Genomic DNA, 19,527 nt, shown 5'->3' with positions numbered 1-19,527 from the left:
CTGGTTTTCCTAAGGACTAACAAGAGGACTTAGAAATTGGATTGTGCAAGAACTGAACCAGACCAGAGGAAATCAAAGGTGGACGCTGGAAGAAGAGGACTGTAAAGAGAAGGGGACAGAGTCCAGTCCACAATGGAGTGTCCAGTTGGGGCAGGAACCACTACCCTAAAGAGGACCAGCAAGGACTAGGGGACTCGACCCTTGGAGGGGAGTCCGGGCTGACCCTCAGCAGTCAGAGTCAGCAGAAGTAGTCACAGTCCCCACAGGCAACCCACTGGACAGCCGGCACGGTAAGTTGCAGTGAGGCCCCTATTAGCACACCTGGACAGGAGTCCCATGTCGCTGGAGCAGCAGAGGAGAGGCTGTCCTTTCAATGATGAAGTGCTGGGGAACAGGGCTACTCAGAGCCTGAAGATCCCTTGGAGCAGGAGACAATAAGCCTTCGTTGCTGCAAGAGCCGCAGTGCACATGGGCACTGTCCTGCAAGGAGAGACAAGGGCTCACCATCTCCCAAGTTGGACAGTGGGCAGAGAGAACCAAGGGGACCACTCCAGACCACCAACTGTGATGCAGGATCCATGCAGTTCCAGAGGAGAGCAGATCCACGTAGCGGGATGTCATTGCTGAAGGCGCCTGCAGATGTAAGGGACTGATTCCTTCACTCCAAGGGAGATTCCTTCTTGCTTCCTAGTGCAGCTGAAGTCTTGCCAACCCCAGAGGATGCACAGTTGGGGAAATGTTGCATTTGCTGGAAGGAGTCTGGGTAACAATGTTGCAAGGCGAGGCCGTTTTGTCGGTTCCTGAAGTGTGCAGTTGTGGTTCCGGTGGCTAGGAGCAGAAGTAAACAATGCAGAGGAGTCCTGTTGTAGTCTTGCACATCAAATCTTGCGACCCACCCGCGTCCCTAAATAGCCCTAAAAGTGAGTTTGGTCACCTTGCAAGATGACCACCTATCAAGAGGGTTCTCTGACGTCATATGCCTGACCTGGCTACTCAGATGCTCCCAGGGGCTTCTGCCTATCTTGGTTTCGAGATGGCAGAATCGGGTGGCCTCCTGGAGGAGCTCTGGGCACCACCCCTGGGGTGGTGATGGACAGGGGAATGGTCACTCCCCTTTCCGTTGTCTAGTTTCGCCACAGCAGGGAACCGGGGTCCTTGAGCTGGTGCAAACCGGTTTATGCAAGGAGGGCACCACATATGCCCTTCAAAGCAAACCAGTGGCTTAGGGAGGCTACCCCTCCCAAACCTTTTTAACATCTATTTCCAAGAAGAGGATGTTGCCTCCTCTCTCCCACAGGAAATCTTTTGTTCTGCCTTCCTGTGCCTGGGCTGCTCAAGGCAATATCACAAAATAAAGCAACAGGAGGGCAGAAACCTGTCTGAAGGGCTGCAGCTGCACGCGCTGCCTGGAAAACCCTGGAAGACTGGTAGGAACAATACTGGGGGTCCTCTAAGGAGCTCCCAGAGTGCATGGAATCATGCAACCAATACTGACAACAGTATTGGGGTATGATTCTGACATGTTTGATACCAATTGTCCAGTACATGGGTAAAACGGCTTCCTCACACTTACAGAGTCCAATGCAATGTCCAATGGGGTCCATAAGGGCACCTCTGCTCATGCAGGGGTACCTCACACACCGGGACCTACACCCAGCCCTTTGGCCGGGAAGGGCCTGCCATAGGGGTGGCTTACAGTGACCTGCTGTAATGACCTGTAGTGAAAGGGTGCATGCACCTTTTCACGCATGCTGCAATGGCAGGCCTGCAGACACATTTTGGAACGGCTCCCCTGGGTGGCATAATATGTGCTGCAGCCAATGGGGGACCCGTGGTGTGCCAGTGCCCTGGGTACCTAAGTACCATATACTAGGGACTTATAAGGGGACGCCAGTATGCCAATTGTGGAGTCCATATAGGTCCTAGGTAACCAACTTTGGAGGAAGAGGGCACAACAGTCTTAAGGACACTGATAACAGGCAAAAAAAGTGGGGCTAAGCATGCCAAAAAGAGTACTTTGCACATCCTGAAATGCATTATTCTTGTCGCAAATGGCCTGATTATGCAAATCGGGCTGTTTGCAACAGGATAACTGCTTCGTACATGCAACCCATGGCTTATTTTTATCTTTAATGCTAAAGAACATGAACCTTTCTGTGACAGTCTTTCTTTATATGTTAAGCTAATTCATGGGAATGGGATTTACACAATCCAGTGTGTATTGGTGCTTTTACTTTTTTCAAGGTCCGTAACTCCCGGGGTGCTCAATAACACCCCAAATCGAACAATTACTTTATCATTAAATACACAATTCCTATACAAAATATACAAAAACAAATATTGAGAACATTGCAGAAAAGGTACAACGTGGTGGTTACAGACCTTTTTTTTCGAAGTAGTCGAAAATAACGATTTGCAGGAGATGTTAAGTGGCATGAGGAATAAAAGGAATTGCAAGGAAACTTGTACATTTCGGAGCAATAGTGAGCAAACTGAGAGAAGAAAAACATGATTTTGCACACCCAAGGGGAGTGAACAACAAGAAGATCCAACATTGCAGACTGAAAGGGTAAACACAAGGAAAGTAAAACTGAACAAGAGCATGCAGGCATTTCAAAACTATTGCCTTGTTCTTCCTGATTTAATTCCTCCGTTCTTTTGCACCCTCTGCTAAAATAGAGGGTTTGGGGGGAGAGATTATATTGTAGTCATGCCCTTGGATCCTGTCTTATGACTTTCTAGGTCTGAACTAGAACTCATTCGATTATCTACCATTAGAGCCCAAGTAATTTCTTCCCTGGTAGGTCCTTCTCAACTAAACATCTCCAATAACCTCAATTTATTGCTATAATCTCAAATTGATTGGTTTATCCTACGAAACACCATGAACATTTGAAGAAATGATCATGCAGTCTCCTTTCTACAGGACATAGGCAGTGGGTTAGGCTTTATTGGCTTCAGGCTACTGGTTATGGAGCCAAAACACAACACTGGCACATTGTGGCGCACGGGTTTTCACAGACTGACTGTCTCCAATATCGGAGCGCCGCCAGCTTCCCTGATCAGACTATGTTCCCATCTTTCTCAGCAGTTCTTCAGTGTTCAAATTTTTAGCAGGCAACACAAATAAAGCTTACCTCGTGAAGGATGGGATGACCGTGTGCTAAAGATTGCACACAAACCACATTTTAGGATTGGAACACAGCATAGAAGCAACTGTTTGATTATTATTGTAATTTTTCAACTTCACTGTAAATATCTGCATGGCTGACTCTGTTGTCTTCTGCTGCCATTTCTTGAAGTCCATGATTAAGATCCTCCATCAACCAGTACTACCAGACACTGCTGGTCTCTTAATTGTCCCTCATTTCAGAGATGTCCATAAAGGTGTCTGAGCTTCACCGCTGCACCAATGCTGAACTCTCTTCCACAGTTTACCTGAGTCATGAGATCCACCTTCCTTTCTTAAAGCTCAGAACTCATAGGTATTCCCTAAGTAGTGCTAGGCAATAGCTGTACTGGTATCAAGAAGCCTATGTACGTGTCTTTTATGCTAAAATAAAAACAAATCATGTTGGGAGGCTACCACGTGCATATTTGTAATGATCAAAATATATAGTGGCTGCATTGACTTCCCAAAATAGTAGAGCAAAGAACTAAGCAAGCTATAACAGCATTTAAATGTCTTGTGTTTAAAACGGAAATGTAATGGTATTGATTCACATTTCATGTTTTTTTTTCATCTCTTTTCTACCTGGGTTATATTTTATTTGCAGCGCCTAATTTTTTCATGGTGTTGGCCTCTTAAAGGAAAGTTGTACAGTATTACATCATTGTCCTTTGTCTTTTTTGGTACTGACTTCATTAAAATATAAACCGCCAAAAGCATGCCTTCATAGTGCCGATATTCGGAGTTTAAATATTTAAAATGTATGCAAATGTTATATAGGAGAAATTAGGTTCCTAATAATGTGTTTTTTTAGAATAAAAACCTGTCCCTGGTAGCAGAATTAACAGTTAACTAATCCAGTGGAAAGAAATTGTTGTCTCTTAGAAACTGCTTAATGAACTACAGACACAAACGTGTGCATAGATTCTATTGCATAAGTTGGGCTCTTAAATGTTAATGTGACTATTTAAAAATAATTCAGTGCCTAAAATAAAACTAGTGGCTCCCCTGCTTTAAATTTCAAGGGCGTTTCAGAAATGCAGATTTATGTAATGGATTAAAATTGGATAATGAACGTTGTGAATTAAAAAGTCTTGCGAGATCCCTCATAATGTATTCTGATATGTTAAACCACTATTCCCCTTTGTGCTGTAAGAGAACAGTGTTAAGTGCGCCCGCACAGCTGCCTTGTGAAGCAAGAGCCAGTGTTTATTTGACTGTCTTGACTAATCCAAATTCTGTTTCTGCTCTGGGCAACAATCTTACAAAGACGAAAGCGAGAGCTTACAGAAGTCTGTATCGTCATTCTTTTTATTCTTTTGAAATTAGTTATTTAAGAATGGATTCTCCACCGTGTAGTTTCATAAGAATATATCGTTTTAGAAATTCTTGTGGTATTTTGAAGCAATGTATTTTATCTTGTTGAACCATTATGTAGAAATCTCTCCAGGCATATATATCAAAAGACAGACACATCAGAGTTCTAATATATAATATTTGGATTTTGATCTGCATTTGTTTGTACTTCCCACGCGCCACAGTGTGGATAGCCTAGTGCCCACATCACAATGTAGACTATCACCTCATCACAAACTGTGGCCTTGTATGAACTAATAGGCATAGCGTGGAAGTAGTCTTTTTATCTTTTACAGTGCACCTGCTGTCCTACTGTACCTTGAAGCTTTGACATTTCAACAAACGTACGCCAGGACTGAGCAAATGGATAAGCTGGTCCTTAAAAGAATGAAATACATTTGTTTGCTATTTGGCACTACGCCAGCCAAATGTTTCATCCGGCTCACTGAAACCCACTATGTATACGGATGCAGAGCACACTTAAAGGCCCTAGGAACTATTTATGTTAAGGATTTTTTTTCTATTACTTATGCCTCCATCTTTTCACAATTGGTGTAGTAATTACCCTAGGTTTCGCGATGGGTGCCATGCCTACCAAACACTGCCTGTGGCATAGGTAAGTCACCCCTCTATCAGGCCTTAGCGCCCTAAGGCGGCGTGCACTGTGCAACATTTGTGTGAGCTGCATGAGCAATATGCCCCTACAGACAATTCTTAGACATTGTAAGTGCAATGTGGCCATTTTGAGTACATGGGTGGGGAGTTTCATTATGAACTCCACAGCTCCATGATGAGTTCACTGAATGCTAGGAAGTTTGGTGGCAAACTTTTCAACTCAATAAACCAAAACTGATGCCAGTGTTGGATTTATTTTTATTGTAAAATACACACAGAGGGCATCTTAGCGATGCTCCCTAAAATTCCCCAAACCCTCAAGTGTGTGGATGACCAGTCTATCCCAGCCTGCCACCACCAGACAAGTTTCTGACCACATGGGGTGAGGGCCTTTGTGCTCTCAGGGGCAAAGCCTGCTCTGGATGGAGTTGCTTCACACGTCCCCACGGCAGGAACAGCAACACTTGGCGGTGAGCATCAAAGGCTCCTGCCTTTTGTTCTGCTTCCTCGGGGCATTCCAGCTAGTGGAGATGCCCTGCCCCACCCCCCACCCCCTCACCCAGACCAAGCACACCTTCTGCAGCAGGTCTGGCAGGAAGGTTAGTAAACACCAGGAGGAGTGTCCACTCCAGCTGGGACCACCCCTAGGGTGCCCAGAGCTGAGGTGAAGCCCTCCTGGCAGAATCCTCCATTTTGTTTTGGAGGGTGATAGCCAATAGGGTTAGGTACGTGCCCCCCTCCCCAAAGTGAGTGGGTACAGGTAAAGCTGTAGCCACCCTTACGGTCAGTAGCCATTGGCTACTGCCCTCAGACCCCTATAACTCCCTAGATCTAGTATTTAGGGGCACCCCTGAACCTTGTTCTTCAGATTCCTGGCAACCTAAAGAAGAAGAAGGACTGAAGAGCCGCACCTGCAGTGAAGACTCCAGACAACAACTGACTTGGCCCTTGCTCTACCGGCCTGTCTGTAGCTTCAAGACTCTTGCTACAAGAATACAACTCATCCTGCAGGACCTGCGACCTCCTCCCAGGAAAAAAAGGGGGACGACCAAACGTACCAGTAGAATCCTTACTTACAGAAGGAACTATATAGTAACTGCTCCCAAAAGAAGCACCTAATAAGGTCTCTATAGGGAACAGCCAAACATAAAAAGATGGCTAAAAGCCTACAGCAATTGCTCCAAAGAGCACAGAACTGAAAACTACTGTCACACGAGGAAGAACAAATATCTTAGGCGAAACACCTATAAGCAGAAACAACAGAAAACCCCTAAGAGTAATGAGACCAAAACAGGGTCACTAGAAATAATGGAACATACTAATGACAAGTGGAAAAAGAACGCACACCTGCAGATGCAGGAACACCAACTAGGGTGCTAGGCATTTTGAATATAATAATAAGAAAAAGCACCTGCAAGGAGCAGGAACACCACACCGGGTGCCATACTGGAAGCAAGAAGCACACTGTCGGTAAAGGCAGCAGAAAAAAAGCAACAGAGGGATAAAAACTTCCCCTGAACAAAGGAAGGAAACCAATACAGGGGAAGACCCAGTACCACCAGGAGGCTTTATGACTGAGTGCCACTATGAGCGTCTCTAAAGCGGCGTAAAGCCGAGTCGGCATGCACACCAAAAAGTGAGATTCCATCAAAAGACATGTCAATTAAAGATGCCTGCACAGCCTCCGAAAAATTGGAGGAATGCATCCATGCCCACTGACGCAGAGCCACTGAAGAGGCTATAACCCTTCCAACAGAATCCGTGGTATCCATACCACATCTGATACTAAGCTTGGCAGCTTGTTGACAATCCCGTAGGAAGGGAACCAGGATATTCCTAGCCTCCTCATGGAGAGAAGGCAAAATGAGCTCCACCGAGTCCCACAAGACATGGGAGAAGCGAGCAAGGACACAAGATGTTTTGATTGAACACAGGGCAGAGCTAGATGAAGCGAAAATCCACCTACCAGAAGCATCCGGCTGTCTGGACTCTTGCTCTGAAGGGAGAGGAGGGACTTGAGTAAGACTCTGTGCAGCTAAAGCAGTTTGCACCACAAAGCTTTGAGTAGTCGGAAGTGATAGGCATTGCTGCCACTTTAAGCAGTTTGGCAGAGAAATGAGCCAATGGTCATCCTGATCTGATGGTAATCAGTCTATTCTCCAAGAAGCTGTCACTGAGAGAGGTAGAAGTCTCTAACCAATTGCAAGTCTGTGGAGGATTTAAGAGTTTGGATAGGTAGGTCTATCGTTATGCCAAAGGTCGATATAATGACTTAAGGTTGGTTTACGTATTAGTTGATTAGGAGCCCTCAAGCAGGATATCATTTTTGTTCTGGCTTGGTCCAGTTTTAAAGTTTAAAAAATAATCTAGTAAAGAATCTCAGTCATTTGATACAGGAGGGTAAAGATGGTCTAATCTTGCTTTCTGAATTACAACTTTATAGGCTCTCATCTTCTGCCAATAAGCCAGCTAAGAAAGGTGTGCCAGTGGCGTAACAATAGCCCCTGTAGCCCCTGCGGTGCGGGGGGGGAGGGAGAGGGGGAGGCGAGTTTCAGAAGGCAACCTTAGAACAGTACCTTGGCCTGAGAGCTCCTTAAGTGAGTCTTGAGAGAGGGTGTGGGGGGGGGGGGGGCTCAAGTTTTGTTACACCACTGAGGTGTGCATATTATATTCTCCATAATTTCTCCACTTGCTTTGCCTAATCATTTTTAGGGATCACACCAAGCTGCATTTGCACGTGCGCTTTCTTTTAAGTAGTTTCTATTTAGTCTAAGGACTGCATTATCCAAAGTCTGAAATAATTGCCGATCATCCTGAAATTAAAGAGAATAGCATTCAAGGCATTAGTAAAATTTCAGCTGATTACGTTCATATCCTAGCCAAAGAAACTTTTTTTATGAGGTTCAGTGGAAAAGAGACGTTCACATTTCATCAGTGAGTGATCAGCGCACTGGGGTGAAAAAGTAGCTGAGACCCTGCTTGTTTTCAAAAGAACCAAAGGTTTGATCTCATAGATGACCTGCTGTATGAGTAGTACTCACCAGGGGGAATCATTCACAATCACAAACTGGGACTGGAGCCCAGGGTGTAGCTGAAGGTGAGAGGCTGGCTACAGAGCCATTTAGTGCTGATCCAGTGCAGCCAGGCCACGCCTCTCTTTATGGTGCTCATTCAGGAGCCGTGTGATTAAAGACCAATTCGTTTTCTGAAAGTATTGGGCGATCATCAGTCAAATAAACCGGTTCTACTTTTAATTTTTGTTGGGGGCATCTCAAGTTTCCATTGCTTTGACTAAAACCAAGCTTTTGTGTTTGTGGGTGCGAGTTGCTGCATGAATGAGGGGATCCTATAATCTGGAGAGAGCACACAATATTTATTGCTAGTTGTTTCATTACTGCCCATTTGTACATTAACCCTCACAGCACATCTCACACACCACTATGCTGAGTAACAGGGTTAGCGTACAACGTCTTCATCACGCTGAAAGAGCCCATTGCATGTTTCTAGTATTGCCACACTCGCGTTTGCATTGACTCATACAGTTTGTAGCTGTCCACACCCTGCCACGAGGCCATCTGGGTAAATAAGGGGCTGCAGCCAAAGACTCAAATGAAAACGCATGCTCTTTTCCATCCCTGAGAGATACATGCTAAGGACACAGGCAGAGGGCCGTAAGTAACCTGATAGGTTCTGCCACTGATTTATCGCCCAGCGTGATTGCGTTTCATTAGTCTAGCTCACCCAGGGGAAAGTTCTGGAAGTTCCTGAGCTCCACGGTCCTGAACATCTCTTCACACCGCCTATCTCATAAATCTCCGCGCTCACATTTTCATTGTGCCATGAACCGAGCACCCCACTCAGGTACACATTTATGGGAGCATTGAGGCATGTTTCTACCAAGGCCTTTTAGTACTAGACATGACTCCAATGGTCTTTCACAATCTTAATTAACCTAAATCAAAGTCTCCTAGAGGTGGAGCTTTCCTGCCCACTGGTGTAGACCTTTCCCTCTGCTGAGTGTAACTATCGCATCAGGTGAGTCCTCTAATAGAGAGGTGGTTACAAGAAAAAGTCAAAGCTTTTCATCCAATCGTAAGCCTTTGACGTGTTCAGGTTTTTCAGATGTGGCAAGCTTCGTATTGTTAGAGTGATGCAGAATTTCCAGCCAGTCGCTGCTCGGAGGAGAATTATCTAGTTTCCCTGACTTACCAGAGCTGCATTTTTGTCATTCAGTCACCTTGTAGTTGGAACTTTTACTTTGCAGTGGTTCGTTAATATCACCGGACAAACTCCAGCATTCATCCTGACATCAGCAACCATAACCCGCACAAAGGTTATCGTAGGGGAATGCCTGTCTGTAAAACCACAGGAAAAATTGTGAATGCTGTATCATTTTCTGATGAATATTTATCGAGGTGCAGAACGGAGGAGATCTATTTTTTTAAAACCATCTGGGTTCTTGCTAAACAGCGGGATATCTCCCTTACTCCAACCCTACTTTTATCTGGACATAAAGTAATATCCTCTCTTTGTGGTACGCTTTAAATGTTGCCTCTTGAATTAAATCTTGTATAGCAGCTCTTTCTTGGGTTATATGGAACAAAAAACGTCATGTATAAAACAGTTACAAAATAGGGCTAAGCAAAATGAGAAAAAGGAGAGAACAAAAACATGCATTCTTGAGTAAGATTCAACCCTGTTGCCCTTTCAGACTCTCAATTAAAATATTCCACGTATAAATGATTGTGACTTAAAATGTCTAACAGAAATAAATGTGAAAAATCCAGCACATTATGCTCACAGAAAAACAAAATATTATTCCTAATATAGCCAGTTAAGGTCATACCATCCAGCAGCTTGAATGCTTGTGCCTTTTCACCCACAGAGATAGAAGCCCCAGTAGCAGTTGCCAAAACAGAATATCTTCATTAGATAAATCATAAAACAGACTTAAAAAGTAACTGACCATATCGCATTGCAAACATTTTGCTGCTCCATCAAACAATCCAGGTCTACCACCCAGTTAGTATTTATATTTCTTACTTCATTCTGCCAAAAGGTTCGTTGAGCAGACATGCCCCTAGCAAATGTAACATAGGCTTCACAGTCTCTCCACATCTCTATCAGTCCAAGAAAGTAGTGATATTTTGCCAAAGTTTTTAGAGTGGCACGTGCCAGTCATGCAACACCTTGTAATAGCTGAATTTGCCAGATTTTCCGCATTCATGGGTGTCTAACATAGAAGACCAGTCCTCGTCAGAGGATTCTATAGGTAGTGGTGTGCCATCTAATTTTCAGTACACTGCATGCAGATTTAGAGTGAATTTCTTCTATCAATCCAGATGTTATACCTTTAACATCACTCCATGGTGTCACATAGTGATGAATGGGAGAGTTAGCCAGCGATGATGACAATGAGTTGACTTTTGATCTCAAGCAGTGTTTTATCTCTAGGACTCTCTAGAGCTGTGACCTATCGAGTTGGATCTCGGCTTGCAGCGTCTAAAACAACTTAATGCCATTGCTTTCCAGCAGCGGCCCTATTTGAGTGATCCAGTTATGAAACTACGTTTTTCAGAACAGAATCCGCCTCCCAATTCAGAAGGCGGTGTTACTTCAGTTCAGCGCTTGTCTGTGTAGAAAACCATTATTCGGCAGATATTTATATGCTTGTACCCAAATATGCACTGTTTCTTTAAGTAGGGGATTTAGGGATCTGAGGACTCGGATGATGCAGGGTACACCCATATTAAGTTTGTGATGCTAGCTATCAAATGGCTTTCTATTTTTAACTTATCTTGAGTTTCTAGTTTTGTGGAGAAGTGCACCAAGTGTGCAAGATGATATGCAATGCTATGTAACGTTAGTGAGACAGTCAAATAAATTACTAACCCCCGTTTTTTGTAGTAATTCTGACACACAACATAGTAGAAGTGCACTACTTGAAGAGTGGGAGAGTTTGAGAGAAAGTGAAATTTCCATTTGCTTTGGGACAGGGTTGGGCATATTTGTACTTAGCTTTATCTTAAGCTATGATGGCAAGGCCAAGCTTGAAATGGTGACTTGCTGCTCAGAGCTAGAGCAACAGCAGCTAAGAAGTTTTGCTTTCAGTGTTTTCTAGTTTAGCTTTGGACATTTTAATACCAGGGGAGCCCAACAAATACTTATTATTTTGGACCTTTTCAGCCAAAAGTATTATAATTGATTCTAGATAGCTACGTACTACTGAATTTGAGTGGTTTGAGAAAAGTGGATGGGGATCTTTAGTTTCACAAGTAAATGTGCATATGTTTTGCATTGGTTCCATACAATCTTTAATAGGTGACCAGTGGTGAAAGTTGAAGGGTTATGGGAGGGCACAGTTGCAAGGAGAATACAGTTAAGAATGGACCTATGGAAAGAATGAAAAAGACCATCACTCTTTGCATGTTTCCACCCTAACTGCGTTTGCAGCTTATACCTGCCGCTGTGTACATCATCTCTTAATAAATGCTTCTGCTATTGCCTAAATAATAAAATCAGAGAGGCTTATTATTCATGATCGTATACTGGAGAGACATCTCCATTTTTAGTTTGAGGTGGACGTCTGACAGACAACTATAGAGTTTTTGGCTGGAATGAGGTAAGTTTTGTAACTATTTGGATAAGTTTCTGACTAGAAGGAGAAACCTCATTTTCTTGAAATGTGCTGTTTCCTGCGGGTACAGGGACAGTTCATTAAGGCCAGCGGTGAACGGAGAGTGGGGGTTTGGGGAGCAGAGGACATCAGGAGCAGACTGTTAAGAAACTGTAAAGTATAGGAAACAAATCTGTTTCAAAAAGTTAAAGGTCTTTGTTTATTTTATTCGCAATTTGAAGGCTTGAATAAAAACTGAAAAAAACATTACTGTGTTAAGGAGATTAAACTGCACCTGATCCGCTCAATTTAGGGCTGGTGATCACAGTCGTAACTCTGTTTTGCTTTGCTTACGGTGACATGTTTAGTGTTACGGTGGTTGCTGAACATGTGATGAAGGCTGGCATTGTATGGATTTGTGTCACTTTTGACTGTTTTAAATTGCACATACTGTTTTTTCTGGTTTTCTTTACAGCTACACAAAGAGCAACTCTTCTTTCAAACGTTGATATGTTCCCCACTTCCATGTTTGGCTCATTTTACAAGTTGTGTAAGAGCAGAATGTTTAGTTAACATCTGGCTGCTCTCGTTAATTTCATTAGCCACTGCCCACAACTTGTATTTTGTGAACTTTTAGCAACTTAGATAAAAAATGAAAGCGACCCTTTAATTGGCATGGGGCAGTTTCAACCTTTCTTTAACTGGTGCTGTTCTAGTGATGGCTCTGTCCTAGTGTTGTTGCTTTTCATTGTGCCAGTTGTTTTAGCAGCGTCGTGAACAGCCTTACAGAGTAGTGCTTTAACGAATATTGCCCCCGTAGTACAAGGTCATGGAAAATGTATGCATATGGGCCATGAGGTGTACAAAAATATTGTCATATATGTTTAATGTCATGAACTGTACGTTGACCTTAGGCTATGCTCCGTGTGCATGTTACTGGGCTAGTGAGGTCCAGAAACTGACCATGGCCTTGTCCTTTGCCCATCAACAATGCCCATACTTACTGCAGGCCAGCAGCTACTGGGGACAAGGAATGGATTGCGCCTAGAGCTGATGCGCTGTAGGGTATGGCCATGCCCATGCAACAAAGCATTTTCTGTGACCACTGGACTCAAAGCATGGCTAACAGGTAAAATCCTATCTCATAATAAATGAGTCTGAAAGGTGATATCTAGTGTTTGAGTCATGGCTTCAAATCATGTTGTATTATAAAGAAAATACATTTTTATCCGATAATACTTTGTTTACTTGAAATATTCCAACAGTGCACTAAGGGGAAGTTGTATAATTAGCAGGTGTTGTAGCATATATAAAATTAATCTGGTCATACGTCAGCCACCCTCATTCACATTTGTTTCTTATAAAATGATGCTCTTTTGTACAAGTATCAAATAACTTTGCATCTGATGTAGCATGTGTTTTCCATTGTCCTGTAGGTCTGAGTAACTTTCCCATTTATTGCATTTCAATAGTAGTCATATAAGGAATCAGTTCTCATGAAGGGTTTATTAGAGACACGGTTGTCTAGTTGATCTTTTGACAGTTCTTTTCAGGTTTAGTACTATGCCATTCATAATACCATAATGAATATGTAAATGCATTTCTGACATTTCTTAGCTAAAACAAACCTCAAAGAAGTAATACTACAGTAATTTAATTTAAACGTTGCCTCCTGTATTTTTTCTCTTCCCCAGACACTGGCCCAAATACTGCTTTACCAATCACAGTCCAAAAAGGATATGCATGGCTCCTACATTGTAACCTTTCTTATTCATGTTGTCACCCTGTTCTCAGAGCCTATGTCTATCTTGCTCTCCTAGTGATTACTAAATAGCTAAGATTCTGTCCAGAGGCACGATGGTTGCGGTGGAGTCTAGAGCTATCAGTACCCGGGTTGAGGAGTATTTCAACTTTAGGACTCAAGTATGCAGAAACAAATCTTAGAAATTGCATAGGATTATTCCATTGCACAAATTGGCATACACCGTTTTTTTAAACAAAAAAGTTGAACACTGGTAAACTGAAACAAGTAAAGTTCTAAAGAGGGCCTATGCTTTAGATAAGTGATACCATGGCAGATTTCAAATGTGCAGCATCATAAGCCCTCCTTGAATGAAGAAGCTGCATTAGTTTTAAAGTAAATTCCCAGAGCCTCGTGACCGTAATGATAACTGATGTAAACGGTGTTTTTTTATTTTGCTAGCAGTTTGGGTAGCAGAACATTTAAATATCAACTGTTTTTTCGTTGGGATGCTTGCCATAGAGGTGACCATTTTGGTTTATATTTCTAACGCCGAATCAAATACCTCTGCTTCATGACCATCAATAAACTAAGTAATTTATTACAATGAGCCAAGTGGTCAGTGTTTAAATGTCCTCTTTCTGTTCTTTTAGACGAATCTGCTACACCCCGAGCTATACTGACGGGTCATGACTGCGAGATAACCTGTGCCACAGTGTGTGCTGAACTAGGACTGGTGATAAGTGGGTCCAAAGGTAATGTTTTTCTATATCCAGAGCTGCATTGTTACCACTTAAGCAATTTGTATTCTGTGAACATTTTATGTGGTTTTGCATATTATTTCTTAGAATGGCGCAGGGGAAACTGCATGGATAAAATAAGAGCCAACCTTAGTCCAGCCAGCTGCCTGATAAGTTTGTACTAATTGCGCTTAGATGGCCGCAGGACAGCCTTACTGCGTGATCAGGTGGGTGAAGTCTTCAAGAGGTCTTGAGGGTGAACGTTCAGAAGCCTTTTATTTGAAGATGGACAAGACAGAGCACTACGGAAGTGAATGATGAGCTGATGACAACTGCAATAGACCAAGATGAAAAAATAAGATCGTTCTTCATACACCCAAGACTAAGGTCAAAGATTTGCCTGCCTGACCACATTTCCTCCTCAGAGGATTTCATAGAACTAAGAACTATGATCATGGTACTGCATGGATGCTGTTCAGGAGCAACATTAATGTGTATGTTCTTGTAGCTTTTTTGCAATTTCAGTTTCCTTTAGTTGCCTGTCATCCAGGATTCGAGGGGCAATATAGCCAAGGTCCTAGGAAAAACGGCGGTCTCAATAGAACGCAATATTCATTTATGCTGAGCAGGTGTTCCTTCAGAACACAAGAAGGGTCCTGTTTGAAATGCAGGCCTGTTTTAACCAAGGTTTAGCTTCTAGACCGTTAAAATTGTGTTGCCATTCTTGATGTATCATGGGGCCAACAGGACTAACATATCGACTACAAATTGCTCTCTGATTTTTAGGTTGAGTGCACAAGCGCTTGGACCTGTTGTAAGTATTGTGTGCTTTTAACCACGCCCACCTTACGCCAGCCACTTTCACGCGTTCGTGGGCTTGCCTTTCAAAAATAACTTGATCTCATTGGTAAATGCTTTATCTGTGTCCCGCCTTGAGGCTGTTTTTGTCACTCATTGCAGACTGGCCCTGTTACATTAATTATTGCACGATTACCAATATACTTCAGCGTTGGTAAACTTTTTTTTTTTTTTATATCTCCCCTTCGTTCTGTATGGCAGCCATGGCGCTGTCAGCACGAACAGGCACAACAGCATGAACTCGATCGGTGGTATTGAAGCGCAGGTCAAATTGTTCACAGTTAGCTAATCAGAGTAATTTCTTGTGGCCTTTCGCTTAAAACACTAAAACAGAAATCCTCAAAGCAAAAGCGGCTATTCTGGAACAGCGGGAGAGCTTATATTACAGTATTCACTGCACTTGGGAAAACTCGACCCATAATGTTTTGCAAGCATTCTTGTTCACAACATTTTTGCCCATAACTCAGCCTGTGGTGGTCCTAGGACAATGGGAACACCACTAAAACGTTCAGCTCGACACACTCCTTCTGTCTAGGTCTTTGGGTCCCCACACTATGTTAGTGAGGACCCCAATATAATAACACCTCACACCATTCAATGTCTTTTTAAGCATTCTCATGGCTGGAACTTTTGTTTTCCAGCTGGGAATAGCTTGTGTTTTAAGGACCTTGTTTGTAATGCCATTGCTATAGGCCTGCTACCTCTGAAAATATGTAATGCACTATGCTCTCTAGGGGCTACATATACAGTTACTCTGCATTATTTATTGTTGTTTTCTTTTTTAATTATTTATTGTCATTTTCTTTTTGTGTGGTTATGCCCTCTAGGGGATAACTATATAGTTACATGGCCATGTTTCTTACAAATGCTATTTTCATTGTAGTGTCCTCTAAGGGCTGTTCTAAGCATTACTGTCATATCAACATTAAAATATTTGTGGCACAGAAACCTGCCCCATTAAACCTGCAGGGCATTACTTTTGCAAAACATTTTTGCTCATAACTCAGGCTGTGGTGTCCACCATGTTAGTGGGGATTCCAAAACAATAACCCCCCCCCCTACCATTCAACGTGTTATAGCTAGGAGAAGTTTTATTTTAAAGGCCATTTGTAATATCATTGCAGTAGGCCTGCAAGCCCTAAAAATACTCTATAGGGGGTAAGTATATGGTTACACTGCATTACTTTCTCCTGTTTTTTTCATGGGGTTATGCTATCCAGGGGCTAACAATATGATTGCATGACCATGTTTCTTACAAATTATATTTTTGTTATGTGCCCTCTACGGGCTCTTTTGAGCATTACAGTCTAATGCCAAAAGTTTATTTCTGATAAAGGTTTACTTGATCATTGTATACGTTTTAATAACCTCTCCTTATTACAATGCTGATTATAATGTAGGCCAATTTAACATCCTTATTACACTATGACTGTTTGAACACTCTTGATATGTTTTGGTGATCCTTCTAGTTTATTTCTTCTCTTTGGCTGTCTTGTCTTTTTTTGAGGAATTGTGTTAGCCAGCCCGTAACTCTGACGGTGGGGTGGTGAAAGTGGTATTCAATTGGAATTAGCTTGGCAGATTTAAATTAGGATGCAAAATGGCGATATTTTCTTTTGTTGCTGCAGAAAGAGTAAGAAGGTAAATGGAAGTGCTTTAGTTCAGTTATGAATTTACAATTCCAATAGCTCTAACTCTAGCAAATGCAAGCCCTATTGCATTGCAAATGCTTGTTTCAACTTGAGAGCCATCCTGTGTGCCAATAACTGGAGAACAGTCCTATGTACCAATAGGTAGGCTGTCCTGTTTTCAGTGTTTATTTTTTGCTGATTTCAGTGGTGCATTTTTAGTGTCATCTCATAAGATAATGGTCTCTGTGATGTAGAATCCGCTGATCCTTACTTAAACACTTTCCTCTGTGTGAGACTGGATCCAGAATCTTTTTTATGGCCAGCCTCTTCACTGGCATCATGTGGCACCACTAAGGTGTCTCTTTTCTCCACTGCAAATCAATACTATTAAAGGCTCCGCATGCACTGGTGACGTTGGTTTCTTTTCCTGCACTCTCAACCGATGCAGATTCAGAGCCTTTGGTTTGTCACGTGACTTTTTTTAACAATTTGGATTTTTCCAGTTTGGATTTTGGATTGGTTTTCAATTAAATATGTGACATTATGTCTCCCGCTAAGCCCTATGGTTTCAAAGTATGCAAGCCTTACAGGCGATACGTGACTGACCATCATGGCTGTGTCTCTGGCGTATGGGCAGAGAGTTTGACCATTTGTAGCATAAATTGTACCGATGTGTGCACTCTGACCTCCATCAAGGGAGGGTTAAAGTCTCCGTTTTGATCTCTTGACTGGTCCAGAATGAGGTTTTGCTTGGGGTCTCCATTGGCTGAGACGAGATATAAAAATATAAAGACAAAAAAGAGAACCATTACTTACGTAATGCTGAGAAACGAAAGGGTGAATGTCCGGAATCTTCTACGTCCTCATCAGAGCCAGTGCTGGCGTTCGGCCTGTAAACCCTCATGTCACCTGCCCAACGGCGGCGGATGCACGACCTGAACGAATTGGAGCTTTTAAGAAGACACTACTTAATGTTTTTGCTGCTCATCCCTCTAAGACATTCTTGTTGCCTCCCAAGGAGATAATTATGATTCCTTTGACACCTGAGGAACTTGTGATATCGTTGACTGATCTCAGTGCCCAGTCACTTTCCTTTCCCTTCTGCTTTGTGGCTTCTCGGATTGCAAATCAGAGAAGAATATCCTGCATTAGTGCACGGAAAAGGTAATTGTTCTGAGTTATGTAAAGATCATCTAATTAGATAATTTTCAGTCCATCCCTTACATTTTGGACAACACAATTACAGAGAACTGACCGAAGAGCGACCAGGAAGATTCGAAGGTCTGATAATATTGTGTCCTGAAGAATAACTGTATAATTGTTCTGACTTAACTCTCATCTCCTGCATTGGTCATTCTGGTGCAGTGCCCCCCCTTTCTGTCTTATAAAAGCATTTAAAGCAAACATGTACCCCATATTACACTCATATTTTGCTTTTCCTGTGTATGATATATATATATATATATATATATATATAGAGAGAGAGAGAGAGAGATAGATATATATATACACACTAGATAACATTAAGCATGTTGTTAACTTGTGTGAAAACGGACCAGCTGCGTAAAGCTGAACAGTTTAAGCTAGTTACAAAATGGGTTTTCAATTTAAATCGTTGCAGCTGTCTTCAATGGACGTTTATAAATAAACAAAACGCAACCAGTTACACGTTTTAGCTTAGAGTATCATTCAGGTTTTATGCTGTTAGATGCTTCCATAACAAAAACGCTGAAAATTGTATTGGGCTTTCAGTCTTGTTCTCTTGGTAATGAGTGGAGTATCAGTAGTCCATTCAGTGAAATGATCCGTTGAGAATTATTCCAAGATCTCAAGTTTGTAAAAACTGCATACAGTAGTGCAGTTTTTATAATGGAATGACTTTGTTTAGTGTATTTATACGAAACCTAGCATATACAAGTCTAAACAGATAATAAAATACCAGGTAGATTCTGTGTTAGGTATTCTATGCTATCATTTGTAATAGATACTTCTGACCGCAGTGTCCTCACCTTGACCAGACTGGATACGGAAACTGAAAAATCAGAGCCCATGCACGCTGGTGGTGGTCCGTGTGCTCTATGTGGAATTAGTCCTTCTCCTATAAGCGCCACCTGTGTGTGCTAACATCAGTCCCTTTATATTTGTGCCTTCAGGCACAGATCCAGAGCTCTGGCCCCTTTTTCCCTCACTGTGTCCAGGGATTTTTCCCTAAAGATTTTTTGAGTAAGCAAAGGATGTTACCCCCTAAGACTTTAGGGCATAAGCCATTTAGGGACTGTCACAAACAGATGTCTGTGACAGATCCCTGTGACTCGTGTCTCTGTTCTTTGGATTCAGTGCACAACTCTAAAGCCTTTGACAGCTGTGCCCATATGAACCCCAATGCAATTCATTAACACAAGGCGACGCACCCCAAGACTCACAAAGGTTCTGCTGCAGGTCGAAGTGGAGAGTGTGGACCCTCTCTGACTCCCAAAGTCGTTCATGCAGCAGATCATATTCACAATCAACGATTTCAGGTAAATCTAAGAAAGAACATAAGTCCAGAGAAGGTGCAAGTGTGTCACCGTGCCTAAGGGTCTCGCTCCCATTCCACTGGGGACCTGATTCTGTCTTCGGTTCAGACACACCCTGAGTTTCTTTGTCCTTCGGCGATATTGCCCCAGGTCGAAGCCTTTTGAAAAGCCATGCTGTGCAATTTTGACACATTGCCAGTTCCCTCTTGCACAGGTATCAATGCTGACTTTGTGTTTAACTCCAAACTCTGTGCCAGTCCCATGGATGTTGACACAGCACCAACT

At 42.6% G+C, this 19,527-nt stretch overlaps 1 protein-coding gene across 3 annotated transcripts in view; it reads left to right on the top strand.

Moving 5' to 3' along the window:
• LRBA (LPS responsive beige-like anchor protein) overlaps positions 1-19,527 on the top strand; it is a 1,864,610-nt gene that overhangs the window by 1,767,614 nt on the left and 77,469 nt on the right. For all 3 annotated transcript variants that reach the window (XM_069242641.1, XM_069242642.1, XM_069242640.1), the window contains exon 54: positions 14,151-14,252. In XM_069242641.1, the coding sequence (XP_069098742.1) occupies positions 14,151-14,252 (102 nt within the window). The remainder of the gene's footprint in view (positions 1-14,150; positions 14,253-19,527) is intronic.

Source organism: Pleurodeles waltl, chromosome 1_2, assembly GCF_031143425.1.
Source record: "Pleurodeles waltl isolate 20211129_DDA chromosome 1_2, aPleWal1.hap1.20221129, whole genome shotgun sequence".
Lineage (NCBI taxonomy): Eukaryota > Metazoa > Chordata > Amphibia > Caudata > Salamandridae > Pleurodeles > Pleurodeles waltl.
Note: the sequence above shows the minus strand (reverse complement) of the source record. Positions and strands in the feature narration are given on the sequence as shown.